This window comes from Tauraco erythrolophus, chromosome 6, assembly GCF_009769465.1.
Source record: "Tauraco erythrolophus isolate bTauEry1 chromosome 6, bTauEry1.pri, whole genome shotgun sequence".
NCBI lineage: Eukaryota > Metazoa > Chordata > Aves > Musophagiformes > Musophagidae > Tauraco > Tauraco erythrolophus.
Window position 1 is genome coordinate 60,058,678 of NC_141470.1, and position 14,827 is coordinate 60,073,504.

General features: G+C 50.1%; 1 protein-coding gene and 1 non-coding gene across 2 annotated transcripts; both read left to right on the forward strand.

Moving 5' to 3' along the window:
- Positions 1 to 213: 213 nt before the first annotated feature.
- On the forward strand, positions 214 to 12,936 carry SLC25A47 (solute carrier family 25 member 47). The gene is made up of 6 exons (XM_009989043.2): positions 214 to 241; positions 9,629 to 9,672; positions 9,965 to 10,036; positions 10,309 to 10,491; positions 11,533 to 11,806; positions 12,650 to 12,936. Exons 1-6 carry the CDS (start codon positions 214 to 216, stop codon positions 12,934 to 12,936), a joined length of 888 nt encoding a protein of 295 aa, XP_009987345.2.
- Positions 3,757 to 3,875, forward strand: LOC147528631 (5S ribosomal RNA). Its single transcript, XR_015222245.1, has one exon. It is a non-coding gene; the product is annotated as a 5S ribosomal RNA (ribosomal RNA).
- Positions 12,937 to 14,827: the final 1,891 nt, after the last annotated feature.

Consider the following 14,827-nt stretch of genomic DNA (forward strand, 5'->3'; position numbering starts at 1 on the left):
TTTCCGTCTCTGCCTCCAGTGTACAAATTCATCAAGTATCCATAAGGCTCACAATCCCCAGAGGCAAGAGAAGACAGTAGGAAGGCGATTCATATTGCAAATCACGCTGTCTCCGAAGGACCTGCAGGGCTCTGGAAAGCTGAACCGGTATCCTCCCTTCTTCTGCTTCCCTAAAGCTTAATCAGGGTCGTTAAGACAGCAGCCTCAGTCTGGATGGATTTCATTGCCGGGGCCATCGGAGGTAAATACACAAAGTATTGCTTGTCGATGAAAGCAGATCGCTGGGTTTCCCTCGCAGCCAAAAATGGGCAGGTCTCAGTGGCAGAGCTGAGAGTCTTTCGGCGGGGGCTGCGTGTTAGAAGTGCGTTCTTCTTTAGTAAATGGAAAATGTCACCAGAGCAGGTTCACAGAGCTGCTGGAGAGGCAGCGCTGCAATTTGGTCAGCTGAGGTCATTGCCCTGCGATCTCGTCCGGTCTCATTGCAGCCGGACGGGGCAAAACTGCTGGGAAGAGACAAAAGCGGAGTATGTTGCTGGCAGATACAAACTGGCGAGTAATGCAGCAAAACCTCACGTGTCTGGTGCCTGAGGGTCCTGGCAGGCTGTTGGGGTCGCGGCTCTGGAGGTCTGAGGATGTGATTTGTGAGATGGAGGGGTGGAGGCACAGCTTTTTGCAGTGATGAAGGTCTGAACAAATGACCCTTGCGTTGTTTTAGGTTAAGATGTATTTACAGCTGTGATGGTAATTTCAGTGCAGGAGTGCTACAGAGCAGGCTTTGATCTGGGAGAAAGTAGATTAGCTGTATATAAAAAAAATAAAAGGAGAAAAGCGTGATTTAACTCTAGATATTTTTACAGCATGTACTGCTCAAACTTTGCTTTGTTTTAAACAACAAAATGCAGCCACTGGTCTAATTTCTTTTCTGAAATCTTGTAAGATTTGATGGAGTATCGAATACCAAGACAAGAGCCTTTTGGTCGCTGCTGCCAGAAAGGCCAGGAAAACCTGCCAGATGGCTGAGACACCCAGCCCAAGCCTGCATGTCAGGTTGCACTTTGAGATCTCCTGAAATTTGGCAGTTTCCTTCACTACGAGCAGCCTGTGGTCCTGGTGCAGATGTGCATTTCCTGGGAAAGACCATGATTAATTTTATCCTGCAGTCTCTTGTTGCTCATCACCCAAAATGTGCAAGTGGGACGAGGTTTGGTATCTCAGCAGCTTCCAGCCCTGGAGGTGCCTGTTGCTCAGGGTGTTGGCCTTCCTGGGATGCTGGGGGACGCTGTTCAGGAAGGACCCTTCATGGGAGAGGGGGATATAACCAAGCCCTCCATGACAGCTTGCCTTTCTCCTCCTCTTTCCTTGCTGACTTTAAAGCACCCAGTGGAGATGGGAGCCCTGTGCTGGGGCTGGCAACAGGACATCCACCCCAGAAGGATACACCAAACGTGGAGAGACGTCACGTTAACGACTGGGCTCAGTTCAGCAGGGCAGCGATGGCTGCGTTGGCTGCTTGGACTCCTTTGGTTTTGTTGGCACAGTTGTAGTTGAACAACTTAAGGATAGACTTCTTTTGCAAGGGAATGTGAATAGTTGAAAACACAGTTTCGGGGTGGCCATTCACTTCGACATTCTGCCCCCATCCCTGTGTGAGGCCACGATTTGTGTGAAACCTCCCTTTCCGGGCGCCAGCATCATGTGCCACCCGGCCATGCAGCAAGCATCTCCCTGGAAACAGGCTCGGCCTGCAAGGATGCAGGCTGGGGATCCCCAGCTAGGATTGGAAATGGCTTTGCTTATTTTAACGCACTTCACTAACCCCAGGGTGTCAGAGACCAGGATTTTCCATCCTGTCTGTGTCCAGCTTGGGGATTTTCTAAGAGGGATAATGCATTTTTCCCTGGCAGACAGGGGTGTTTTCTGGCACGTTGTTCCCTATTAGATGTTTGCACATAGACAAGTGCAAGGTACCTGGGCAGGACTGAAGTCTGGGCAGGACCATCCTGGGCCATGGTTCCTACCCCGATGTGGGACAGATTCTGTGGTGGGACAGATTTTCTGTGAGAACTGGGATGCTTTTGGTCCTGAGCTTGTTTCATGGCTCATATTTGTTAGAGCTGAAGCAGTTTTTGCATTCCCAAGGAGCCTGCAAACCCAGCTCAAGTGCATCAAGCAGCTCGAGAGGCAACACAGATAATAACAGAGTTTCTGTTTAGTAAATTACGTTCTTGTGACCCTGATCTGTTTTCAGAGTGTTTTGGAGAAAGCATGGCTTAAGCACCTCTGAAAAACAGCAGACATGGTGCCCTTTTAAATCCCATGTAGTGATCCAGCCTGGCTCAAGCACCTGCACAAACATTGTTGTCGTGGTTTTTTTTTTTTTTGGACTGAGGGTCGAGACAAGAACCGAAAGGGAGCACCCACCAACCATGGTCTCGGGCAAAACATGACTCAGGCTTACTTCTTAAAACGAAATAATTTATTAACAATTACAAGAGACACAAGGGAACAAGAAAACCGGTTACTTGAGAGGAAGAAGAGAAAACGAGGCCCGATCTTAAAACAACACCTCCCCACCCCCTATTTTCCTTTCGTTCCTGGCTCTGCCTTCCCCCCAGCGGCGCAGGGGGACAGGGAATAAGGGAGTACAGGTCAGTTCATCCATGTTGTTCACTGCCGCCTCTTTCTTAAAGGAGGAGGAGTCTTTACACCATTTTTCCCTTGCTTCGGTGGATCCCCTACTCACAAAGAAAAAGTCCCCAAACTTTTCCAAAGTAAGTCCTGCCCGCAGGATTGCAATCCTCCCCATGGATCGCACCAGTTCGGGCTTTACCAGTCTCGGCCTCTTAGGGAGCTGCTGCCACTCGCGTCGGCGTGGGTCGTCCCACGGTCTCCAGATGCCTCCACGACCTCGTCGTGCATTCCATGCCCCATTATCAACAGTACCTGGTCGCGCATCCCCTGCTCCACGACCTCTCCTGGGCTCAGGCATCTCCTTCCCGACGTGGGTTTCTCCACAGGCCACGAGTGGGCCGCTGCTCCGCCGAGTACACCCTGGCTGCAGGGGGGCCGCCTGCCATCTCACACCGATTTGCAAGGGAAGCCTCAGCTCCAGTACACCTCCTCCTGCTCCATCTTTGCTGACCCGGTCGTTGTAATTGTCTTCTCTTAGATATTAATCCTCTCTGGGGAAGCTCGGCCCGGCGGGCACCCCGGGAGTGGGGCGCTTACCGAGTCCCCCATGCGGCTTCCCCGGCGCCATCTTGAGCACATGGCGCCGGCCCCGGGCCCGAGCGGCCGCTCGGCCGGGAGCCGGGAGCGAGGGCAGCGCCCTCCTGCTCTCTCCTCGCTCCTGAGCAAAAAGCCCTTTCCCGCCCCTTTGTCCCAACTTAAATAGGGCAATTCGCAGAGGCGCCGCCTTGGCTCAACCTCCCCCGGGGGGGGATGGGACTCAGATCTGGTGGCACAGGGAGCAAATCCCCTCCCCTGACACCAGAACACCCCCCCACACATCAAACTATCACATTCCACCCCTCGCCTCTGCGAATTCCCTATTTAGGCACAAGTTCAGTTAAAACATTGAACAAGAACACACATTTCACAAACAATCCACCCCTAGTCCCTTCACCAAACACAACAATCAAAGTTTCCCAAGGTCCCTCTGTTTTCACCACTCTGGAGTCCATGTTTTGCCCGTTACCTCTCCCAATCACTATTCTTATCTCGAATTCCTCTGCCCCACGTTGGGCGCCAAAATTGTCGTACGGCCATACCACCCTGAGAACGCCCGATCTCGTCTGATCTCGGAAGCTAAGCAGGGTCGGGCCCGGTTAGTACTTGGATGGGAGACTGCCTGGGAATACCGGGTGCTGTAGGCTGTTTTGGAGAAACCCACGTCGGGAAGGAGATGCCTGAGCCCAGGAGAGGTCGTGGAGCAGGGGATGCGCGACCAGGTACTGTTGATAATGGGGCATGGAATGCACGACGAGGTCGTGGAGGCATCTGGAGACCGTGGGACGACCCACGCCGACGCGAGTGGCAGCAGCTCCCTAAGAGGCCGAGACTGGTAAAGCCCGAACTGGTGCGATCCATGGGGAGGATTGCAATCCTGCGGGCAGGACTTACTTTGGAAAAGTTTGGGGACTTTTTCTTTGTGAGTAGGGGATCCACCGAAGCAAGGGAAAAATGGTGTAAAGACTCCTCCTCCTTTAAGAAAGAGGCGGCAGTGAACAACATGGATGAACTGACCTGTACTCCCTTATTCCCTGTCCCCCTGCGCCGCTGGGGGGAAGGCAGAGCCAGGAACGAAAGGAAAATAGGGGGTGGGGAGGTGTTGTTTTAAGATCGGGCCTCGTTTTCTCTTCTTCCTCTCAAGTAACCGGTTTTCTTGTTCCCTTGTGTCTCTTGTAATTGTTAATAAATTATTTCGTTTTAAGAAGTAAGCCTGAGTCATGTTTTGCCCGAGACCATGGTTGGTGGGTGCTCCCTTTCGGTTCTTGTCTCGACCCTCAGTCCAAAAAAAAAAAAACCACGACAATTTTGGCGCCCAACGTGGGGCTGAGGAATTCGAGATAAGAATAGTGATTGGGAGAGGTAACGGGCAAAACATGGACTCCAGAGTAGTGAAAACAGAGGGACCTTGGGAAACTTTGATTGTTGTGTTTGGTGAAGGGACTAGGGGTGGAATGTGATAGTTTGATGTGTGGGGGGGTGTTCTGGTGGCAGGGGAGGGGATTTGCTCCCTGTGCCACCAGATCTGAGTCCCATCCCCCCCCCGGGGGAGGTTGAGCCAAGGCGGCGCCTCTGCGAATTGCCCTATTTAAGTTGGGACAAAGGGGCGGGAAAGGGCTTTTTGCTCAGGAGCGAGGAGAGAGCAGGAGGGCGCGGCCCTCGCTCCCGGCTCCCGGCCGAGCGGCCGCTCGGGCCCGGGCCGGCGCCATGTGCTCAAGATGGCGCCGGGGGAGCCGCATGGGGGACTCGGTAAGCGCCCCACTCCCGGGGTGCCCGCCGGGCCGAGCTCCCCCAGAGAGGATTAATATCTAAGAGAAGACAACCACAACGACCGGGTCAGCAAAGATGGAGCAGGAGGAGGTGTACTGGAGCTGAGGCTTCCCTTGCAAATCGGTGTGAGATGGCAGGCGGCCCCCCTGCAGCCAGGGTGTACTCGGCGGAGCAGCGACCCACTCTTGGCCCGTGGAGAAACCCACGTCGGGAAGGAGATGCCTGAGCCCAGGAGAGGTCGTGGAGCAGGGGATGCGCGACCAGGTACTGTTGATAATGGGGCATGGAATGCACGACGAGGTCGTGGAGGCATCTGGAGACCGTGGGACGACCCACGCCGACGCGAGTGGCAGCAGCTCCCTAAGAGACCGAGACTGGTAAAGCCCGAACTGGTGCGATCCATGGGGAGGATTGCAATCCTGCGGGCAGGACTTACTTTGGAAAAGTTTGGGGACTTTTTCTTTGTGAGTAGGGGATCCACCGAAGCAAGGGAAAAATGGTGTAAAGACTCCTCCTCCTTTAAGAAAGGAGCGGCAGTGAACAACATGGATGAACTGACCTGTACTCCCCCATTCCCTGTCTCCCTGCGCCGCTGGGGGGAAGGCAGAGCCAGGAACGAAAGGAAAATAGGGGGTGGGGAGGTGGTGTTTTAAGATCGGGCCTTGTTTTCTCTTTTCTCCTCTCAAGTAACCGGTTTTCTTGTTCCCTTGTGTCTCTTGTAACTGTTAATAAATTATTTCGTTTTAAGAAGTAAGCCTGAGTCATGTTTTGCCCGAGACCATGTTTGGTGGGTGCTCCCTTTTCGGTTCTTGTCTCGACCTTCAGTCCAAAAACCACGACAATTGTGAATCTCCTCTGAGCTATTGCTTTTGTGGCCATGAGACAAGCTCAGCATCTTCAGCCCAGGAGCCAGTGACCTGCTGTGACGCCAGATGGAAAGAACGTGAGAAAAACATGCTTACTGACTGTGGAAACTTTCAATAACCCCCCATGAAATGGGGTTGGATATCCTTGAAAGTATCTCATCTATAAGGATGTTCTTCCTGGCCAATAGAACTGAGCAGGAGGTTGGACTAGAGACCTTCTGAGGTTCCTTCCAACTTGAATTTTCCTATGATCCCATGCATTGTTTCTAGCCCTGCTGTGGCAGCAGCCTGGGCCATGGCAGGGGATGGGTATTGATGATCAGGGCTATCGATGACTGGGGGATGACTTGACTCTTACGGCAGGCATAAAGATTTGAGAATGGGAAGCTGAGGTTCATCCAGTGGTGGCAGAGCAGCAGAGTCTGCAGCGCACCTGGGCTTCTCCACATCTTGCTGCAAGGTTACACGCCAGTGACATGCAGTCCAAGGTTAGATAAAGCAGTCCACCTAAGGAGGGAACACGCCATGTCCTTGTCCTTACAGACAAAGCAGCTCCTGCTGGCCACTGCCGGGGTCATATTGCCGGATGGAATTCAGCTTGTTCAGGGTACAGGGCACTTTATATTCCCAGCTCTTCACAAAGTGAAGAAGTTGCTGTCTACCCATCCAGCACATGAAACACAATCCCTGCTTCTCCCTGGGTCTCTCGGCCAGGGGTTTGCCAACAGCTTGGAGCTGTTACAGCCTGGTGGGCTCCGCACGGCTGCCACTTGCTCTCTGCTGATTGCCATTGTGGTGACCACCCTGCCAGGTTCCCTCTTTAATTGAATTGCCTGGTCGAAGTGGCCTGACTCGTGAAGAGACTGTGACTAATCCAGTTTTGTCCCTGCACTGTGTGTGTAGGGGATGCTTCAACCTCTGCACGATACCTGAGAACACGTCAGATAAAGTAGGCATGAAAAATGCCTAACTACAACTCCACGAAGATCATTCACCTGGTTTTGCCACTTATTTTCCTCACAGCTGGTGCAGTGTTACTCAGCGGGAGTCCCACAGGATCCCCCTCCCCTATGCATGCTATACATTGCTGGCCGTGTCCGATTCCACTGTGCAAACAGGGCATGTGTGGGTCATGCTATCTTTGTCCCAGGCTATTTATGTTGCGTGACATTGTGCAGAGCATTTCTTCCTCAGCCTTTGGCGGACTTGGCTGAGCTCTGCAGCACTCATGGCTTAACTGCCCTGAGGGCTTTGACTCTCAAGGAGTGCGGTTCACCACAGGCTGTGGTCGTTCGGAGGTTTGGGGTGGGAGCAGTGAAATATTTACCCTTATGGTCTCCTCCCAAGTGGAGACGTTTGGTCCTTGCTGGACTCAAGGTGAGCGGGAGCCCTTAGGACTAAGAAGCAGTGGGAAATAGGCTGGTTTGGGGCAAACCTGGCTCATTTTGTCTATGTTGCCACTGTCTCTGTATCTTAATGTGTGAACAGGGCAATTTTTCTGGAAGGGTGGATACTTCTTATCAAACAGTGACCCAAACCAGCCTTGCTACCTGACATGCATGAGACAAGGCTCCTGCCTTCCCGAGCTGGTGGAGCAAGCCAGGGCTTAGCTGTGCAAGGCACATGGTGCCCCTGAATCACCAGTGTCTGGTCAGTCCTCGTCTGCTGCCTCTGGGGTTCAGGAAGTCTGAAATGGATGCAATGCCAAATCCTCCCAGCTGGAATGGGTTCTTGGGCCAGGGGACTGTACCTCAGAGGTCAGCACAGTCATGCTGACATTGACTTATGTACTGCTCTTCCCTGGCTGGCCGGGTCCATGTTTACAGCTTGCCTCTGGCCGATGGCCGAGAATCTGGGACAGTGCAGGTGTCCCTGGGTGACTTTGTGCGTTGTCACTCCGTTCGGACCAGAGGCATTGCTCCTTCCAGTCCTATTGCTGTTCCCCCTCACTGTCTCTCTTGTGTGTCTCTCTTGACTCCCCTGTGTGTTCCCCCTCACTGTCTCTCTTCCAGCCTGCTCTCATTTTGGTTTTGAAACACAGAAGGTGGCTTCTTGGCCAGTTTTTAATCTTCATCACTATTTATCTGGTGGCAGATTTGGTAGAGATTTTTGCAGCACAAACCTCGTTTTTCTTCAAGCGAAGTGCCGCTGGTTGTTTTCTTCTGCATAACGCACCTCAGGATTGTCTCCTGGTGACTCACGCTAGCAGCTGCTGCTTTTTTCCAAAATGCGGTAGAGCTTTCCAGAGCTCCCAAGCAGCCATGTCATCACAGGTGAACATGCCTAGTGAAATGCTCACAGTAACTAATACATTTTTAAGTATCTTTTTTTTTTTTCAAGAAATCAGTGAAAAGCAGTTTCCAACCCATGAGCCACCAGACATGCTATGATTGCTTGACTACCTGAAGGGCTCATCCACCACGTTTATGAACTTGATGTCCGTCTAAATAACTCACATGGATACAGCTCCATCATCCCCCAGCCTGATATCTTCTCAGATGACTTGGCAGTGGATGTACTGGGATGAAGTTATCCAGTCAGCCCCTTTATCATCTTTTGTATCTGCCAACAGATGCGTTTAGATTAGAGCTGGGAAATGCAGCAGAGGTAAAGGCAGGGACAGTGGGTGATCCATCTGTTACTGCGACCAAGAGAAATCCATGTCAGAGTTCTTTCACTGTCCTTATCTGCCATAAGGGCAATAGCTTTGTCTCATAGGATTAATGCATTTCCAACTGCAGCAGCTATTTTAAGGTCTTGAAATGAGTTAGGATGTTGACAGAGGAGAGACAAACCCCCCAGCACTCTGGACATGCCGTCACTGCTGCAGGCGGGGCGTTGTGGTCAACTGGCGTGCGGGGAGTGCTGCTGAGCATGCTGGCTTTCTGCGTGCCCATCGCTAATCCCTTGCTGCCCCTTCATCCCACTGAGCCCTGCGCGGTGTAACCGCAGAGCGGTGCTGCTGGCTGTGCTGTGCCCCAGTGTCATGCCAGCCAGGCAGGGCTCCCAGCAGCCTTCGCTTCTCCTTGCTCTGCTTTTGGTCCACGTAGGAGACGTGTTTCAGAGGCTTAGTCCAGCATGGTGCCGTGGTCCCTAATGCCCAATGAATTCCTCTAGATGTGCTTTGTAAGCCTCAGCGAGGACATGTCCAGTCCCTGGCATGCAGAAGGCAGCAGAAGGGCCTCTCCTGTCCTCAAGACAGATTGCTGAGGATCTGTAACGTGTGAGGACCACCCCTCTTTTATAGATGTCCATGTGACCACTGCTTTTATTCCTTAATATTTCCAAGTTAAGCACGGAGAGCCAAAGTTGCTCCAGAGACTCCCTTGTGTGAGTGGGGATGCTCTGCATCTCATGTGAGGGTGCTTGGTCACAGTCCAAAGATGCTTTACTGCCTAAACTGAGAGGGGGAACAAAAATAGTCGAATATCATACAAGTCATTCCTTCAGCCTTCCTGCAGCAGCACTTTATGTGTTTCCTCCAGTCGTGGCTTGAGCCATGATGTTATTCCTCCTGATAAGTTTCCCGTGACTCTTGGATTCCTCCTCTGAGTGTGCCTTGGTCATGCAGAGAAGTCTGCGCATTTTGCTCTGTCATTCTTGGCTCAAATGTTGTGGCTGGAGCTCGAGCAGGGTTTGGGGCCAAGCGTGGCAGGACTCTGAAGCTGCATTTTTCTGCTGTTCCCCTAATGACTCCCCATGATGAGGGAAAAGTGTCTGTTGCGATGTGTGCTGTTAACTGTCTCCAATACGCTCTGTTTCAGGTGGTCTAAGCACAGCAGTGGGTTATCCGCTGGACACAGTAAAGGTACGGGTTGGAGCTTTATTTCTTGACTACAGATTGAAACCAAACAGGCCCTTTTGCTTCCCCCCTCCCTCCCTTTATTAGAAAAACTAGCCCTATAAAAATGCTTTCCTCTTTGTTAAAATCAACGTATTTCACTTTATTTGGTTGTGTTGTTTCTCTTTTAGAAAAAAAAAGGTAAATTGTTTGGTGATGCTATTTTATGGCTAATTATCTGATTTCCCACTATGGCATTTGTTGATTTATATTTTTTTAATCTGATATCTGCATTTTAAAGTTGCCCCTGTACTCCTAGGTGAGAATTCAGACTGAGAGGCGTTACAATGGGATTTGGCACTGCATTCGGGAAACATACAGGACGGAAAAAGTAGGTACCTCTCGTCAGAATTGCTGATACCAGGTACAGATGACTTGCTTCAGAGAAGCAGAGCTGCCTCCTTCAGTTTGGGGAGGATGGGCAGCAGTTTTCTACCACCATTTGTTGGGAGAAGGGTCAGGATGAAATTTGGCTTTGCCCATGAGCTGTAAGACGGGAATAAGTTTTGGCTCAGCAACGTTGGGACAGTGCTTTCAGGCAGATGCTTTCCCGTGCCATTCCCTCTTCAAAGCGTTCTTTTTTTTTTCTTTATTTCCAACTAGGTTTGGGGATTTTACAAAGGTGTGTCTGCATCAGTCCTCATGGTATCGGTGATTTCTTCTGTTTCATTTGGCGCGTACAAGAACTTCCTTTGTACCATCTGCAAGCTGCGATACGGGGCTGCAGACGTGAAGCCGTCCAAGCTGGATGTTTCTCTTGCCGGAGGTGCCGCCGGTGCCGTCCGGGTAGGTAAACAGCCGAAAGGGAAAGCATAATGAGATCTTGTTCACAAACATAGGAGGCTGGAAAAGCAGTGCATGTTTTCTGGCTGGGAGGCCACAGAGTTTGTTTTCACAGGGGGGGTCGCACTCTGCCCGTGCTGGCTCCTTGCCAGTCGGCTCCATGGCGTGGCCGAGCCCCGCTGAGCAGCTCGTGTTGGAGCTGGTTTAGAGTGCCAAAACGCCTAAGAATAAGCAATTAAGAATGACGTGGACCTTGGCAGCAAATGCAGAAAAGGGAGAAAAAACAATCTGGGCTACAAACTTCCCAAGTGGTTCTGACGGTATGTTTATGTAAGAAAGACATAACTCAGCGTGTTAAAGCACGGCTGGCGTTCTGACAGTGGCTGCACGAGCCCGGCCAGTATTGCTGTAGAGATCAACGGTACGTGGCGTTGCCTTGTCAGGACTCAAAACTCAACACGGCATCGCTGACGAGTGATGCTGCCTGGCGAAGGTGCGTGATCACGGTACAGGGAGGCAAGGCTGAATCCAGGAGCTGTTTCCCATAAGCAGATGGATGTCTGCGAGAGCCCATGAAAGCAGCAGAGCTCACCCCAGCCTCCGGTCACAGGCAATCCTCTTACAGAGCAGTCCAGATGGTCGGGTTTCTGAGTGTTTCCTAGCAGGCAACGACTCTGCTTAACATTGGTTAATTATTTTAAAGTCTTTCTGGCCTTGGTTCCAAACAGATATATATAAGAGCCTTGATATATGCTACCCTGTAGCTGAGGACATCCCCTTTCCATGCCCATCTGGTTTAACAAGTTGTTACAGGTATTTAATATATCCTGTTGATTTCTGCCTTGCCTTCCACTCTACGCAGCTCACACACGTGTCCTGCTGTTGCCGGGTGGGATTTAGCACAGAGAGAAGGGAGGAGGCTGGAACTTGCTGGCTTCAGGCAATATTATTGCCTGAAAAGGTGGGAGATAAGGAATTAGCAGGAGAGGGATCAAAACACTGTCTAAAAGTGAAGGGTTAAAATACCATCCTCTGATGTTACAGGTTGTGTTGATGACCCCTAGTGAAGTGGCCAAAGTTCGCATGCAGACTCAGAGGAACCCACATCCCTCTGTCACATCTCCCCAGCCTCTTTCCGAGCCCAGGTACCGAGGGTCTCTGCACTGTCTGAAGGTGATCGCCAAGGAGGAAGGTTTTGGAGGTCTCTACAAGGGCTGCTCTGCGTTACTCTGCAGGGATTGCTCCTCTTCTGCAATATATTTCCTCACCTATTCTGCTCTGTGTGACTGGCTCACACCAGCTGGGAAAAACAAACCAGGTAGGTGTTGGAAAGCATCTGGCCTTAACTGCAAAAGTGGCTTATTTTGTACTATGCTAAGAGGGAGATCAGACTGTCAGCAAACATCACCCAGTACCTATAAAACCTCACCCAGACCCAGTCCTCGCATGGGGTTGCTGTGTGTTTGCTCGCTGGCACCACGGGGCCGATTGTGCCCTCCCAGCGCGGGTGCCTGCAGCCGGCGTGCGAGGGCTTCGCTGGCACAACTCTATCCTGCAGCAGCTACGCCTCTCCCTGTGGAAGGGGTGTTGATGGCACACTTGGGTGCCTAGTATGCAGATATGAAATGCTCTCAATGAAGAAATAGGATGTGTAACTAGAAATGAAACATGGGCAAGCCACCCAGGAGCCATCATGGAGTACAGCTGGGTCAGTCCAGAGCTTGAAAATAAAGTCCGGGTGCAGAATGTGAAGACACTGAAATTTCCTGGTTGTAATTTGGCTCGAGAAAACAACTATCCACTTTGAGAAAAGATCAAACTGGTGACATTCAGCAAAGAACATCTTCCTGAGAATTATAGAAATAAGTAGAACCCAGCTGGAGAGGGTGTGAGCGCTCTCAGGCTGCATCACATCCAGTCTGTGCGGTGTTAAAGTAGATGCCGTCTCCGCACGAGCCAGCACGATGCATGCGGAAACCAGTCTGCTGTGAAACCGAGAGGCAGCACAGCCTGTGTGCGACCGCCGAAAACTCACAACTGCAAGAGCTGGACAAAATAACTGAAAATATGGAAGTTAACGAAGTTAGTGAACAGATCCGAGGTGCTTGTAGCCGTGTAAGTGCAACGCTTGAGTTAACCACTTCTGCCTTCGCCCCCGCAGGTTTCCTCGTTGTGCTGCTTTCTGGGGGTTTCGCTGGTGTCCTGGCCTGGGGATTAGCTACTCCCATGGACGTCATCAAATCACGGATGCAAATAGATGAATCGGACCAGCACAAGTACAAAGGCCTCGTCCACTGTGCCAGAGAAAGCGTGCGAAAGGAGGGTGCACGAGTGCTTTTCAAAGGACTGGGCTTGAACTGCATTCGTGCCTTTCCTGTGAACATGGTGGTGTTTGTAACATATGAAGCAGTACTGAGGTTTACAGACCGTTATACAAACAAAAAATAGCTTGTGCCACTCTGTTCAAAGGTGCATTTTTTGTTCTTTTTTTTTTTTTTTTGTAACACAATGTCCACACACAACTGCTGAACGCCGTCTCCTTTGAGGGTCAGCATAAGAAGCATGGACATTCCAGCACAAAGCTGGATGACTGATGGCTTTGTTTTATTCTTACAGGATTACAAACTCATCAGGGAGTCTTGGACTGATATACAACCTTCCTTTTATCTCATTAATGGATTTAGACTGTAGCTGCTGCTTAGGCCCTTGAAACATTTGCAAATATTTATGTTCTAAAAAGCTTCTAGTCTGATCAGAGATTTTTGGCGAAGGATTCATTTTGTTTCCCACTTGCACAGAAAATGATCTTCACAACCAAGGCAAGGGTAGGGAAGAGTTTGTGTGAGATTCAGCACTATCCAGTGTGTGCTCCTTACATGCAATGCCTGCATTGCATTCACTAACTCACGTATTTGTGCTTCAGGCTGCAATTTTTCCTTCCCAGCTGTAATTTTCCCACAGTCCTCTACAATTATATCCCTTTGGTAGCAGCTGAGATATGAATCTCTGTGTTTTTCCTGCCATTCTTTAATGAGTGGCAGACATGGTCTGTTTACATAGTTGCACTAATGGCCTCATCGAAAATGAAACCAGGCGCGGGTTCCCGTAAATCGTGTGATTTTTCTCCCTGTGCAGCCCTGAGCCCTACGGCATCAGTTCCCTCCCAGAGCCTGACAGCACTGCGCCTCTCTGGAGCTTGGCACAGCTTTGGAGGCAATCTGTTCTCATCCTGGAAGGAGAGTAGGAATAGATGCAAAAACCTCTTTGCCTCTCAAAGGAGAGGCTGCTGTAAAAATCTGTGCGCTGGGCGGTGAATTGCAAAGTTGTAGAGTATAATTAAGATTTACGACTTCTAAAACGTGCATAATCTTCTTACTTTAAACTACAGTGGTAGAAGCAGCCAAAATTTTTTTTTGTCAAAGGAAAATTTTAATAGAATTTCTGACTTTCCTATCAACTATTTCTTTTTCATGAAGGTATAAAGTTTCGTCACGTAATTTTAAAAAAAAACCCAAACAACACCCACACTATTGCTTCAGAAGGAACATCTCTAAAATCAGAAATACCTTAATTTGCTCATCCTGTCTCAAGAACAGCATAAATGTTTTCCATCTCCATTTTAATCCCTGGATGATGACATCCGGAGCAGACGAGATCGAGCCCCTGTCAGATTCTGTTGAAAGGGCATTTTTTTGAGGGAAAGAGGAAGACTATACTTTTAAAGGATTTCTCGTTTTCAGGGTTGATGCCCTTTTGGTCCACAGCCACCTTTACTGGTTGATAGCATGGCCTTTACACTGACAGTAATTTTGCAGCAGACAGGACTTGTCAGCTACTTTAGACATATAAAAAAGGATTTTGTACCAAAAGGACAAGTTTAAAAACTTTGGGTGCTACTAGAAAAGAATAAAAGGGATCTCTTCCACTGCAGAGAGAGCATGGTAAAAAGCTCCTGAACTGTCCTCCTGAAATCTAAGCCTTCTATTGGCTTTTCGAACATGTTCACAGCCATGCTATCAAACCACCATCACAATTTTTCTCTCAAGAGTCTGTTCAGCTCTGGCAGTTGATCCAAGAGCAGGGTTAAAAGACCAGGCAGATGCAGAGTATGTCACCTTCAAGAGGAGTGAAATGAAATCCCCAGTGTTGAATCTCTCCCCAAGTGCTTCTGGCTTCAGCGACTTACCACTCCCAGTTTCTTCTTGGAGTGAACCAAGATCATCTTTGGTGCATGAGCACCAAACTTCCTTTAGTTCTGTTATAAACAGAAGATTTAATTAAGTCCTCAAGATCTGGAATTCCTCTTAACATAGTTCTTAAGAGTCTACTACCCTCACCT

Excerpts from the sequence above, each read along its gene's own strand:
- SLC25A47 (XM_009989043.2), top strand. The coding sequence starts at position 214 with ATGGATTTCATTGCCGGGGCCATCGGAG. Across the intron at positions 9,673-9,964 it reads ATCCGCTGGACACAGTAAAG|GTGAGAATTCAGACTGAGAG; the intron begins GTACGGGTTGGA and ends CTGTACTCCTAG. Across the intron at positions 10,037-10,308 it reads AAACATACAGGACGGAAAAA|GTTTGGGGATTTTACAAAGG; the intron begins GTAGGTACCTCT and ends ATTTCCAACTAG.